Source organism: Mustela putorius, unplaced genomic scaffold (assembly GCF_011764305.1).
Source record: "Mustela putorius furo isolate JIRA1106 unplaced genomic scaffold, ASM1176430v1.1 tig00000997_pilon_pilon_pilon, whole genome shotgun sequence".
In the NCBI taxonomy this organism is placed as follows: Eukaryota; Metazoa; Chordata; class Mammalia; order Carnivora; family Mustelidae; genus Mustela; species Mustela putorius.
This window is the reverse complement of record NW_025421527.1, coordinates 5,089,419-5,102,577: the sequence shown is the minus strand read 5'-3', so window position 1 is coordinate 5,102,577 and position 13,159 is coordinate 5,089,419. Positions and strand designations below refer to the sequence as shown.

The window sequence follows — 13,159 nt, the reverse complement described above, 5'->3', positions numbered from 1 at the left end:
ACTTTCTGACCATGAGTCAAAGTGATCTACCAATCAAAATACAGGACGGAAAGCCAAGAAATAGTATGCACTTCCTTGTCTACAATTTTCAGCGGCTCCTGTTATTATCCAGGTTCCCCACTGGCCTTCCCAGCCTCACCTTCAGTCCCTTTACCCTAACCGTACGGGCTCGTTTATTTAGTTTCTTCGACTCACTATTGTCCCCCTTTCCACGTGTTACCGCCACTGCCCAGAATGACCCTGTCACTGCCCACCTCTCCTGATGACGCTGACGGATGAGAAGGACTCGCTCCCCTCAGAGGACAGACAACTATAAGATATTTGTATATCTTACACACAAGATAGCTGTCCACATACCTGTAATTTTTACATATAGATACAGCCCTCTAGTTTTTTGTTTTTATAAACACACCATCAGTATAAAGGAAAAACTGAGAGCACCATCCAAATCCGTGCATGAGTGGGCGCCTGGGTGGCTCAGTGGGTTAAAGCCTCTGCCTCAGGTCATGATCTCAGGGTCCTGGGATGGAGCCCCGCATTGGGCTCTCTGCTCAGCGGGGAGCCTGCTTCCCCTGTCTCTCTGCCTGCCTCTCTGCCTACTTGTGATCTCTGTCCGTCAAATAAATAAATTGAACAAAATCTTAAAAAAAAAAAAAAAAACCACGTATGAATTACACGAGTATGATACACTGTATCAAGAGGTTATACATACTTAAAATATGTGAACATTACACATTTTAAAAGTTGAGGTTAGAAATAAAGATCAACAGAGATTCTTCTTACAACCCCATGAATTGTTTTGTGTATCTCAGAGATCTGTAAATGCTACTTTGCAAACTATACGGCTTTACTAAGGCCATTTTATGCACACAGCCAAGTTTATTAAAGAGTTCCAATCCACATGCCCTATAGCACTGCACACTCTTGTACCTCAACCCAACTTCTAAAACCTCTATTTCTGTGTCTGCCTACTCTTGTCCCAGTCATTTAGAACTGTGTCCCCAGCCCCCATCCGAGCCACAGCACCCGCGAGCATGAGCCCACGTGCGCGGAAGCAGCACGAGGGGGGAGCGGGACTGCGGTCCAGCACACTCTGCTCATTCACACATCCGTGACCACTTCTGCTTTTTTCTACAACATTGTACGTAAGCACAGATTATAATTTACGTTGTAAAAGTCCACAGTATCATACTGTAAGTCTGTTCACAAGTAACAGACGGGAAAGTCAGTTAAAGTCTGATCGAACAAACAGTACTTGCCTGTCGAAGAAGTACTCTCAGATGACGACCGCTTTCGGGCAGGGCTGCAGTTTGTGCTCTCTGACGGCCGCTGGGAAGACTTCTCTGACGTCGGCTGTGAACCTAGAGAGAGAGGGAAAAGACAGAAACCACAGGAAAATTCAAGTCTAAAACTGAAGTCAAACCATTCTGGGTCAGAACGGTCATATTTTAGTCGTTGTCACGGCCATTCCCTGCAGTAACGGGACTCTGAGCTGGCGATAAGCGGAGAGCACGCAGAGGACAAGCCACCTGCGCTCTCGACACGGTTTCACCATCTCATATGCATGAGTTTCCCTGTTCCTTAACAGAGCGGAAAACTAGTTTTAGTGGAAGAATGGGCAGAGGACACGATTTAGTTTTTATGTAACACCACTATGAAACATATGAAGACATTTATTGATAAAGGTCATTAGCAATATTCTAATCACATCTGTCCCCGATTATCAACTCAAGTTCATCATATGAACTGACAAAGAACATTTATAATGCAATTAATTAGGAACAACTTAATGTGAGAAAGTAGGTCCACTCTGAGCATTTATTTCATTTACCAGAATCAGAGGTGAGAATCAGAGTCAGGCTTCACACCCGTACGTCCTATTTACTCCACAAAAGTCACTTTCCTAGTCTGTGTGTTTCCTCTACAGCATATTCGGGGAGAACTGGTGACTGATTTATCTATGGATACAGCAAACCTACTTTAAAACTGTACATGTAAGGTTCCTTGGTTTATGTACATAGAAGCTCATAAAGACAAAGAAACAATTTCCTTTCAAAAAGTCAAATACTTTTTGCCAAAACCTGAAATCAATGCAGCATAATTTAATACATTTCTGACTTGAGAGAAAAGTATGTTGTTCAAGAAGGATTATTTTTCTGGATAAAACATACTTGGTTCTGATACTGTATTCTCGTAACCAGAAAAGCCAGTTGTTGAGAATAATGAATGTCCATCCCCTGTCTGTCAAAAAAACCAGCAGTACTGTGAAATGTTCACTTTTAACTAGAAAGGAAATTACAAATTAAAAGCCTTGCATATAACTAGAACCACAAAAGGTATAAGAAATCAAATACTTGAAGATGAGATTTTTAAGCTGCCCCTCTAAACGAGCGTTAACTCCTGAAAGAAGACGTGACTAAACGAATGGAGAACCACTGAGGACAGAGGAACTGAAAGGAGCTACATTTCCAGCGCGCCCCTTTCCCTGAGAGACGGAACAAACCCCGAGCTGTCCTATTTACGCAGCGTCTGAAGTCACACCTGCACACCTCCTTCACAGCCCGCGAGCGCTGCTCGGGTGAGGACAGGGCTGCATGCTGCCGTTCAAGAGCAACGCGTTAGGTTCTGGGAACTGAGCTGGTGATAGTACATCCTATTTCTCAAACACAGTGACGACTAACAGGAGATCTAATCAAGAAGCAAGACTGTTTACTGCTGAATCTGAAAAATAAATACAAAAGGAATTTTAAAAACCAACAGTACAATAACCCCCTCCCCGACATTGTGGTCCAGATAAGATTTTCATTAAAAAGCTAAATACCACAATAAAAATATCTGAGAGGTAAAAGCCTAGGCATCAGTGAAGACCTAACTTTGTAAGTATTAATACTGTAAACTTCATACACTGGACAGATAAAATATTTCCGACTCAGACACACGGCCAAGACAGAAGACAGCAGTGGCCAAGAAGCTTGAGACATCAGCGAGCTCTGTCACTACTCTGGGGAAGAAGAGCCAACAATCTCAGGTTCCCTACGACGGAAAGGAGAGGCTGGAGAGGACTTTGGTAAAGCTTTCTCTCTTTCGGTCACAGACTAACACTTGCTGAGGCCCCTTTATACGCTCAGTCCTCTGGTAGACACGGGGGTGGGGGTGGATGAAAACAGTGTACGGGTCTCTGCCCTCAAGGGGCAGATCTGGGGTCTTGAACGTCATCGTGCACTGCGGGTCAGACGGCGCGCACCGTCCGTGCTTAAGCTCCCGTCTTCAGTTTCTAGGCTACTGGACAACGTTCCCACATTTCTTGGTCATCTTCAAGAAAGTCTTGTGAAGGCTTCAACTGTACCTTTGATCATCAGGGTGTCCTGAGAATCACCCTGCCTGGCCTCACCCACCTCAGGGTAAAAGAGGGTACAGGCACTTTCTTCAAAGCTTGTTCTTTTGGCGGCATCTGGAGCTGCAGAGGAGGCAGTGGGAGGTGAATGGGGGTCGGACCCCCGGAGACCGTTACTGGCAGCATTGTACAGCAATTCCTGAGAAACTGAAACAATTGAGAGAGACAGGGCTTAGCTCACTTAGCTTCTGAGCCACTTTTCATTTCCTGGAAGTAAGGGAGGCCAGCAGCCTATTCTGAGGATTTAACAGGAGATTGGAATAAAACTTCACACAGGAAAGTTTTCGTTTTTTCACTTTAAAAGTCTATTTGAATTCCCTTTTCATGAAAAGCAGAGATGTTCTTAACAGTGTTCCATATTTCAGGGGAATAAGGATGTGTCCCTGAGACACAGATCTCTAGGGTTCGGTCATCATCAGCTTTAGACCTGTATTTCATTGAAAATCGGTGCTTACAGGACAGTAAGACGATGAGAATTCCTGAACAACTTGACCTAATGATGTAACACGCGACCAAGATCAAGACTGGAAAATGAGGATCAGAGCTTAGACACACGAGGTAGCAACCTGCTAAAGATGCTCAAACTGGCCCAGCAGCAGAAATCAGATGAGATCTGCGGACGTCTCCTCCGACACCGCCACCAATGTACTGTGCGGCTGCGTGGCCGGGGAAGAGCAACAGGACACGAGAGACAACAGCATGTCTGTTCCGAGAGCCCCCGAGACGCACGTTTCCTGAGCGGCAGCACAGCGCTGGGCCGAGCGGCGCGGTGGGTGGTTAAGCACGTCAGCAAGGGCCGAGGCCGGGTCTGAGCCCTGGCTCTGACTTTAGGACGGAGGCAGGCAAACGCACTTGGAGGTTGGTTTCGTAAAGCACTCCAAGTCCCAAGAAGGCTCGTGTGAATTCCAAAGTGAAGTCATGTAAAAAATGGAAAGCGTTTCCATAAAAGTCGCACTAGCATCCATACACGGGCTCTTCAGGTTCACAGCAAATTTACTGGCCTGATGACTTAATAACGCCCCTGGCACGTGCAGGCAACTATTCGACAAGAAGGTAACAACAGGAGAAGGGCAGGACTCACGCCCACTTCGGAAACGGAACTGGCGGAGACTGTGAAGCGTCCCTGGCAAGCGTGCAGAAGAGGCGGCACACGAGGTACACCTGATGGGAAGCAGGAGGAAGGCGGCGCCTCGCACGAGGAGGGAGAAAGCCTCCCCGAAGGGCATCTTGAGCCCACTGGCCCCTGCGCGCAGCTTCTCCGGGGCCAGGTGATGCTCCGCACGCCATCCGTCCTGCCCACGGGGGCCGCAGGAGGCACGAGGACTCGCTGAGCTCGGTTCCGGGGAGCGCGGCTGCCTGCGTCCCCTGCTCGCCCTTCAAGTCTCCTGCACGGCGGCCGCCTCGGGGTGGCGACGGCTCACGACGCGGGTCTGTTCCCATCTCCTCAGGGGTCACTTCAGATCTATGGGGGGGGGGCGGGGATAGTCTCTCCACTCCTTTAGGACAAGAGGCTTGTATGGATTCCGGTTCTAGACACTCCGGTGCTACCCTCAACAAAGATGCGCGGAGAATCCACACACTTGTATTTACCGAAGAGTTCTCATTTCTCATCTCAACACGGCATAAAGCCAAATCTTGAAATATTTCAGAAGCAAACAGACTATAAATGGGATTCTTTTTTATTTTTTAAAGATTTTATTTATTTATTTGACAGAGAGAGATCACAAGTAGGCAGAGAGGCAGGCAGAGAGAGAGAGAGGAGGAAGCAGGCTCCCCGCTGAGCAGAGAGCCCGATGCGGGGCTCGAACCCTGGACCCTGAGATCATGACCTGAGCCGAAGACAGTGGCTTAACCCACTGAGCCACCCAGGCACCCTATAAATGGGATTCTTCAACTCACAAAACTATTGGGTAGAAACACTACTGAGAGTTTCATTACTTGGGTATCTGGCAGCTTCGGAAACATGTTTAGAAATGCCACACACATAAATGAAGTAGAAATGACAGAAAAGTCACCAAAGAAGTACCCAAAAAACACTGCCCTTCAGCACACACATAAGCTGGTTACTACACGTGCGCTCCTTTCCTTCAGCTGGAAAAACAGAGGACTTCGTGTAAAACAGAGGCAGACTATCAGTCCGGAGGGAAACTGAAAATAAACTCCCAATAAATCGGGAACAAAATGAGGGAAGTAAGGAGTTGAGCACACTCAGACATGTGAGGCAGCCCCGCAAGTCGTTGTGACGACACCGTCTCCGGGTTTTACCCGGCCACTGTTCAGTGAGCTTTTAAACATTAAAGACAGATTTTGGGGGGGGGCGGGAATCTTAGACATCTTAGACAAATTAGACAGAAAGGGGGAAAGATGGCACTTATACAGCAAAACCGTAAGATGAAACCATGGATAAAAAAGAAAGTTGAGAAAACAAAAAAAAGAACATAACTGGATTTTAAGAGACAAGAATCTGGAATCTTTCCATTCAAAACAAAAATGGGTGGAAACCAAGACACCCCTCTGAAGGAGATCTGTCTCTAGGGATCCTGCTTGATGGCTCTGCAGGAGGAACGGAGACCAGTCTAGGAGAAAGAGAGAGACGACGCTTACAGACGCCTGGTGTGCAGGCACAGTCACACGGGCAGAAACACCAGCAGAGAGAGAACTCCCACTGATAGCAGCTGGGGGGGGGGGGAGTGAAGGCATCACAGAGGAAAAAACTGGAATAATAATTCAGCCGAACTACTCCAGTGAAGCCTGGAGCATCCGGGGCTAAAAATGAGGAATTTCGAAATGTAAATTAACAAAAAAACACAATGAATGAAACCAACAGCTGGTTGGATAAAACGTATATATCTTTAACGTAAATCCACTATGAAAATTTTCATAATTTACAGTTATGAATTCTGGTCATGCCCTGTTAAGAGTTCAGTACTGAAGACCCAAGAAATTAGGGAATGATTTGGGTGAACAGATTGTTTGAGGGTTCTTTCGTTCTTTCTTCCCTTCCTTTCCTTTTTATTTTTTTAAAGAGTTATTTTTTTAAATTAAAAAAATTTTTTTAAAGATTTTATTTTTTTATTTGACAGTGAGAGAGACAGAGAGCGCGAGCGAGCGCACAAGCAGGCAGAGAGGCAGGCAGAGGGGAAGAGAAGCAGGCTCCCCGCTGAGCAGGAAGCCTGATGCCGGGCTCCATCCATGACCTCAGCCGAAGGCTGCCGCTTAACCAACTAAGCCACCCAGGGGTCCCTAAAGAGTTTATTCTTAAGTAATCTACACCAAACGTGGGGCTGGAATTCATGACCCTGGCTTCTCCAACTGAGCCAGCCAGGCACCTGCGTTTGAGGTGTCCAATGCTGGAGATGTCTCTGGGTCAGCTATGGAAGAACAGATTAAGTTTATAGATGATATACATTTATTTCAAAATTACATATTTCGGGGTGCCTGGGTGGCTCAGTTGTTAGGTGTTTGCGTTCGGCTCAGGTCATGAACTCTGGGTCCCGGGACTGAGCCCCAGATTGGTTCCCTGCTCAGCGGGAAGCCTGCTTCTCCGTCTCCAACTCCCCCAGCTTGTGTTCCCTCTCTTGCTGTGTGTCTCTCTGTCAAATAAATAAATATCTTTTAAAAAATCACATATTTAAAACTAGTTTCCAAGATTTAAATCATTCCTGCCCACCAAAACTAATTCACGTTATACAATTTTAATTTGAAGAAAGAAGCTTTAATTATCATTTACAAGTCAAGGCTGCTGGCAGTGTTTGTTGATCAGTGAATGAATCAAAACTGTTATAATACAAATGAGTATCACAGTAAAAGAATCTGAACATAAAATACCAAATAATTTGGAAGTTCTGATCAGGTTTTTGTTTCCAGATTCAAGTTCTGCATCCTTTGCTATGGTTCACAGCTCAGGAGCCCTGGAAGCTTCTCTTGAATGAGCTGAGCAAGGAGATGAAAGCTCGGGCCATGATAAAAACAGCTGTTTCCAACTGTGGGAAACACAGTTACTGAGAGCAATACATTCCATCGGACCCGCCAATTAAATGCAGTGCAAGAGAATGATTCAGAGCTTATGCTGGTGATTTTTAACCTAAAAAGTCTGTTTTTTCCCTCTAATTAGGCTATTTCTCATAATGGCCAAATCAGAACATTCACTGAAATGGAATTCCTCTGGAAATCCCCAAAACTGCACAAAGCCCCACAATTTTCTGACCTCATCTCCACATGTTCACAATTCACTTTTTTTTTTAAAGATATTTTTATTTTTATTTTTTAATTTATTTGACACAGAGAGAGAGATCACAAGTAGGCAGAGAGGCAGGCAGAGAGAGAGAGAGGGAGGGGGAAGCAGGCTGTCCGACGAGCAGAGAGCCTGATGCAGGGCTCCATCCCAGGACCCTGAGATCATGACCTGAGCTGAAGGCAGAGGCTTAACCCACTGGGCCACTCAGGAGCCCCTCACATTTCACTCGAGTGTATCTTTATACATCATGCTAATGAAATGGTCATAAATTAGAAAATTCTAATCAATGCACACAATCTTCAGTTAATAAGGAAAAAAAACCAGTATACTTCAACTCTTATGGTTTTACAGTGAATATACTTTTTTCAAACAAAAAAATTTTAGCTCTAGTTTATTTTTGGGGGACAAAATAATTATCAAAACCCATTATGCGTATATGTATGCGCACACGGGTGTGTATGTATGTGAATATGTATTCATCCGTTCTGTGATTCGGAAGCTGCGAGCGGGAGATGCCCCAGGCTACCCAGTCTCCCCTTTTCTGAAATCAAGTCTCAGGGTCTGAAAGGTACAGCCGAGAGCTGAACATGCTGAAACCAGGGATGGAGTATGTGATTCTCCAGGTGAGAAACTATTTCCCGGTAGGCCTCTCTGATGTCTACGTAACGTAAACAAACACTGAACTGTCCTGAATCGGCTGTGGGGACCAGAAGAAGCCAGAAGCCCGGCCAGCGGAGAGACGGATTGCGACAAGCTCACACGTCCAGCGGGGGCTTAGAGCGCTCGTCTGCACGGGAGTTGCTACAGGACAGCACGTAAGTTCAAATAAGCTACCCACCACATCAACATCATCCATACACTAATCAGACCCGTCACCTTATTTATTTATTTATTTTAATTTTTAAATTTCTTCTAAGACAGTGTCTCAATCTCTCCTTGGTTTGTCGGGCCCTTAATACTTTTCTGTTACTGTACTGGTCATGTACTTTGTACAACATCCCTTTCCTGGGCTTGTTTCAGTATTTTTAGGCTGGGTTTGTGTTTTTGAAGAGCTCTGGGGATGTGAGTTTCCGGAGAGAATACCACGTTGTATCGGACGGCAACGTCCCATGACGACGTATCACTGGTCCAGCTGAGCTCGCTCCCGGTTCGGGTGCTGTCTGCTCGGCCTCTCCATTATGGAGTTACTGTTTTACCCTCTGTGTACTCCGCTGTGCGGCCTTGAGTCACTGAGTTCAGTCTGTACTTAAGAAGTGGGAATGAAGCTCCAGCCCCTTGAAGAGGACCGTCTACATATACCATCTGGAATTCTCTGTAAGGAGGATCCGCCCCCCTCCCCGATCCATTTCATCTAGCGCTCCTACCTTCTCCCCCAAGTAGCTCTACGCCCAGCGTGGGGCTTGCACTCACAGCCCCAACATCAAGGGCTGCAAGCTCTCCCACCTGAGCCGGCCGGGCGCCCGGTACGTATGTATTTATACCAACATGGGCTAGTGGGTATTTACCATATTCTTGACATTATAATCTAATACTGTCATTACTAATTTTGTTACTGACACTGTTCCTGCTTTGGCCACTGGAAGCTGTTTCAGGATAATGTCCAGAAGGTAACTGGCAATTTTGTAATATATGGTATAATAAGCAGGTTTTTGGATATTTTAACAGGATACCAACTAATGGACAATGAATCTATCTCCAAATTATGTCTAGAAAAAATATGAGCTGAAGACTAAGGTCAACTTAAAATAACAAATTTTAGGGGCACCTGGATGGCTCAGCCAGCTGAGTGTCCCACTCTTGGTTTTGGTTCAGGTTTGATCTCAGAGTTGTCTCAGTGGGAAGCCTGTTTGGAATGCTCTCTCTCCCCAAAATACATAAATCTTTAAAAAAATACTTAAAACTACAACGTTTAGTTACACTCTTTTCACATTAAGAACAATTACGTGACACTGGAAACGATCACCTCACTGACAAGATGCAAATATTTTCTTGACAGAATGTGCAATTACGAGTAAATGGTAAACCAGACAGAACTACTACGAAGTTTAAAGCTGTAAGATTATTTTTTTTTAAAGATTTTTATTTATTTATTTGACAGACAGAGATCACAGGTAGGCAGAGAGGCAGGCGGGGGGGGGGGAAGCAGGCTCCCTGCTGAGCAGAGAGCCCGATGCGGGACTCGATCCCAGGATGCTTGAGATCATGACCTGAGCTGAAGGCAGAGGCTTTAACCCACTGAGCCACCCAGGCACCCATAAAGCTGTAAGAATTTTAACTGCGTGCACTTCCTCAGAAATCTAACATTCACCACCTTACAGAGCACTGAGATCACAAAGATAGCGCGGGACACCGAACTGTCTGCCCTCTGTCCTCAGGCGGCCTCTGCGGCACCCGACACAGACTGCAAACCCCTCGGATCCGGGCACGGTCCTTGGGGTGGTGGCGTCCCTTTCATGGCTTCCACAATCATGGCTCGAACAGGCTGACCTTCAGGCTGAGCTACGAACCTCCATATGCCACCGGCCAGCAGCGAACCCAAGCCTGCCCTGCCCCCTCCCAGGCCACAGGACGGTCCCACCAATCCCCGAGGACAGGGATCTTGCCGACTCTCTAAAATCTCCCCCATGCCTCACTTTTGTTTTTTTAGGTCTTTAAAAAGATTGTATTTATTTGTTTGACAAGGAAAGGGGGGGCGGACACAAGTGGGGCAGATGGATGGCGGCAGAGGGGAGAAGCAGGCTCTCCTCCGCGCAGGGAGCCCGACGCGGGGCTTGATCCCAGGACCCTGGGTCACGCCCTGAGCCCAGGGCAGATGCTTAACGACTGAGCCAGCCAGGCGCCCCTCCTCACCTCTTTGTAAAATCGACTTCTATGCCTTCTCCATCACAACCTTAGCTCAGGCCCCCATAATATTCTGCTGGACAATTCCCAAACTGACGCATCTGATCTGTCCAGTCTACCTACCAGAGTACTTTCCATGTAACTTCGGCAAAGCATTCTTCTTCTTTAAAACCTTTAACTTCCAGGGTGCCTGTGTAGCTTGGTCAGATGAACGTCTGTTGGGCTCCCTGTTCAGCAGGGAGTCAGCCTCCCCTCTGCCTCTCCCCCTGCTCATGCTCTCAAATGAATAAATTAAAAATAAACAAACAAATAAATAAATAAATAAAACCTTTAACTTCCCACTGCCCATACGGTAAACTCCGTTAAACTCCGTTAAACTCCTTGGTATCTTAGATAAACAGAGGTTTTAAGATCCGTCTCCTGCCTGTCTTTCCAGCCTCCCCTCCCGCGTCCCACAGCGGACTGCTTACACTTACCTAAGCGCACTAGCACTATCAGATCTCCGAGACCCTGAAAAGCCAAACAGGCAAGGCAAGTGTCCACCCTTTATTCTTTGCACACTAAACTCAACACACCTTTCTAGCTCTTCCTGAGTCCCTCTCTTCTCAGTCCCCAAAATATGCTGTGAATACCTCCATTTTAAGGAGTTATCAGGAATTGTTTTTTAAGATTTTAAGTAATCTGTACACCTAATATGGGGCTCGAACTCACAACCTGGAGATTAAAAGTCACAGGCTCAACTGACTGGGGTAGCCAGCTGCCTCTGGGGCTATTGATAATTATCTGTATACACGTCTATGTCCTCTGCTGAACTGTAAATTCCTGATGGCAGGAAATTACATTTTATTCATGCACTCCCTGCTCCTGGCAAACATCAGACACTAACTATGAATGGGCAGGGTAGGGGGCGGTGGTTGGAAACGCCCTGGTGGCTCAGTCAGTTAAGCATCTGTCCTGGGCTCAGGTCATGATCTCAGGGTCCTGGGATAGAGACCCACGCCAGGCTCTCCACTCAGCAGATAGCCTACTTCTCCCTCTGCCCCTCCCCCTCTTGTGGTCTCTCTCTCTCTCTCTCTCTCTTTCTCAAATAAAAACTAAAACTAAAACAAAAAATTAAGACACCTTTCTATCCACTTATCAAAAGAGTGATTGTGAAGGAGATAGAGAGGCTTCAAGATACAAGCTAACAGAAGAATTCAGACTTTTGATATAATAAAGAATTTATCTGTTCTTTTTCTCAGATTCCTGGCAAAGAGCTTCAAAACCCCTTGGAATTTCCTGAGCGACAGAAGTGTCTTTGTTACGCCAAAGAAGGGACTTTAGGTGGGCCCCAAGATCCCCTCAATGATGGGGCGGCTCACTAGAAAGACCAATCGCAGGAGTAAGGGACTGAGATTTTGGGCCAGCCCAATCTACAGTGAGTGGAGGGGGCGAGTGACGGGGTTCCATTATACAGCCAGTGATTTAATCAACCATGTGGATGCAGTTAAGCCCAACCAAAACTCTAGCCCCGCAGGCCCAGTGTTGTACCTTAATTGGTGAACCCGGTGCTGTGCCAGGAGGCTGACACACCCAGATGCCACAAAAAGAGGGCACAGTAGTGGACTGTCTCCTTCTCCACTCCAGACGTGGCCCCATGAATCTCAATTCCTGACCTGCATCCTTTGTAACAAAACTGTAACCCTACATACAGTGGTTTCACTAAGTTCTGAGTCGTTCTACAAAGTATCAAAGCTAAGAGCCTGTGGGGACTCCAAATCCGTAGCAGGACAGACAAGAGTGTGGGTGGACAGGGGCATGGAGACTTGTCCCGCACAGTAGAGGGGCTGAGTCTGTGGAGGACTCCAGTTATGACAGAAAATTCGTGTCAGAACAGTGACTTCAGAGAGATCTTAATGGTTTTGTTATTTTTTAAAGGGGAGGAAGACAAGTTCTTATTCTTTTTTTATTTTTTTGACACAGATTGAAAGGGAGAGATCACAGGTAGACAGAGAGACAGACAGAGAGAGAGGGGGGGAAGCAGGCTCCCCGCTGAGCAGAGAGCCCAACGTGGGGCTCCATCCCAGGACCCTGAGATCATGACCTGAGCCGAAGGCAGAGGCTTAATCCACTGAGCCGCCCAGGCGCCCCACAAGTTCTTCTTCTTAAAGTAGGCACGTTCCCGAATCAGGTCGCCTCGTCTCTCGCGGACCCGGACGCCAGGCCGCATTTGTCCTTCCAAGCCCACGTCCTGTAAGCGGTCTCTCGGGCGGCTCTAACGTTTACACAGACAACGCACTTGACCACCTCGACCGTCTTCTCGCTCACCTTCGGCGCATCCCCCACCTCTTATATGCTCCTTTTCACAACCCTTAGAGGCCGCAAACTAAAATGTTCCGTAGAGACAGATGCCCTGCTTGAACACATGACCCAGGCCAGGTGCAGCACATGACAGGAAACTGGGGACTGACGGCAGCTGAAGAATGCATATCCCAACCAAGGTGGTGGCGGGGCTGGGGGGACTGCTCCCGCCAAGGGACACACAGCCACGGATGTCATCCCGGAAATGTGGATTGACTGTTGACAGATGTTCTGACTTTTCTTTGGAAGAACAGCAGACTTCTGAACTCCTATATGAAATCTCCAGATTTTTACACTTAAGCAATAAATTTTTTAAAAACAGAAGAGATCACGAACGGTCGCAGATA

At 46.7% G+C, this 13,159-nt stretch overlaps 1 protein-coding gene across 10 annotated transcripts in view; it reads right to left on the bottom strand.

Moving 5' to 3' along the window:
- The window catches only part of ASH1L (ASH1 like histone lysine methyltransferase), a 183,478-nt gene that overhangs the window by 95,609 nt on the left and 74,710 nt on the right, over positions 1-13,159 (bottom strand). For all 10 annotated transcript variants that reach the window (XR_201234.3, XM_045086805.1, XM_045086802.1 and 7 more), the window contains one exon: positions 1,260-1,361. Coding sequence is in view for 9 of the 10 variants with exons in the window: in XM_045086805.1 (XP_044942740.1) it covers positions 1,260-1,361 (102 nt within the window). In the remaining variant the exon portion in view is untranslated. The remainder of the gene's footprint in view (positions 1-1,259; positions 1,362-13,159) is intronic.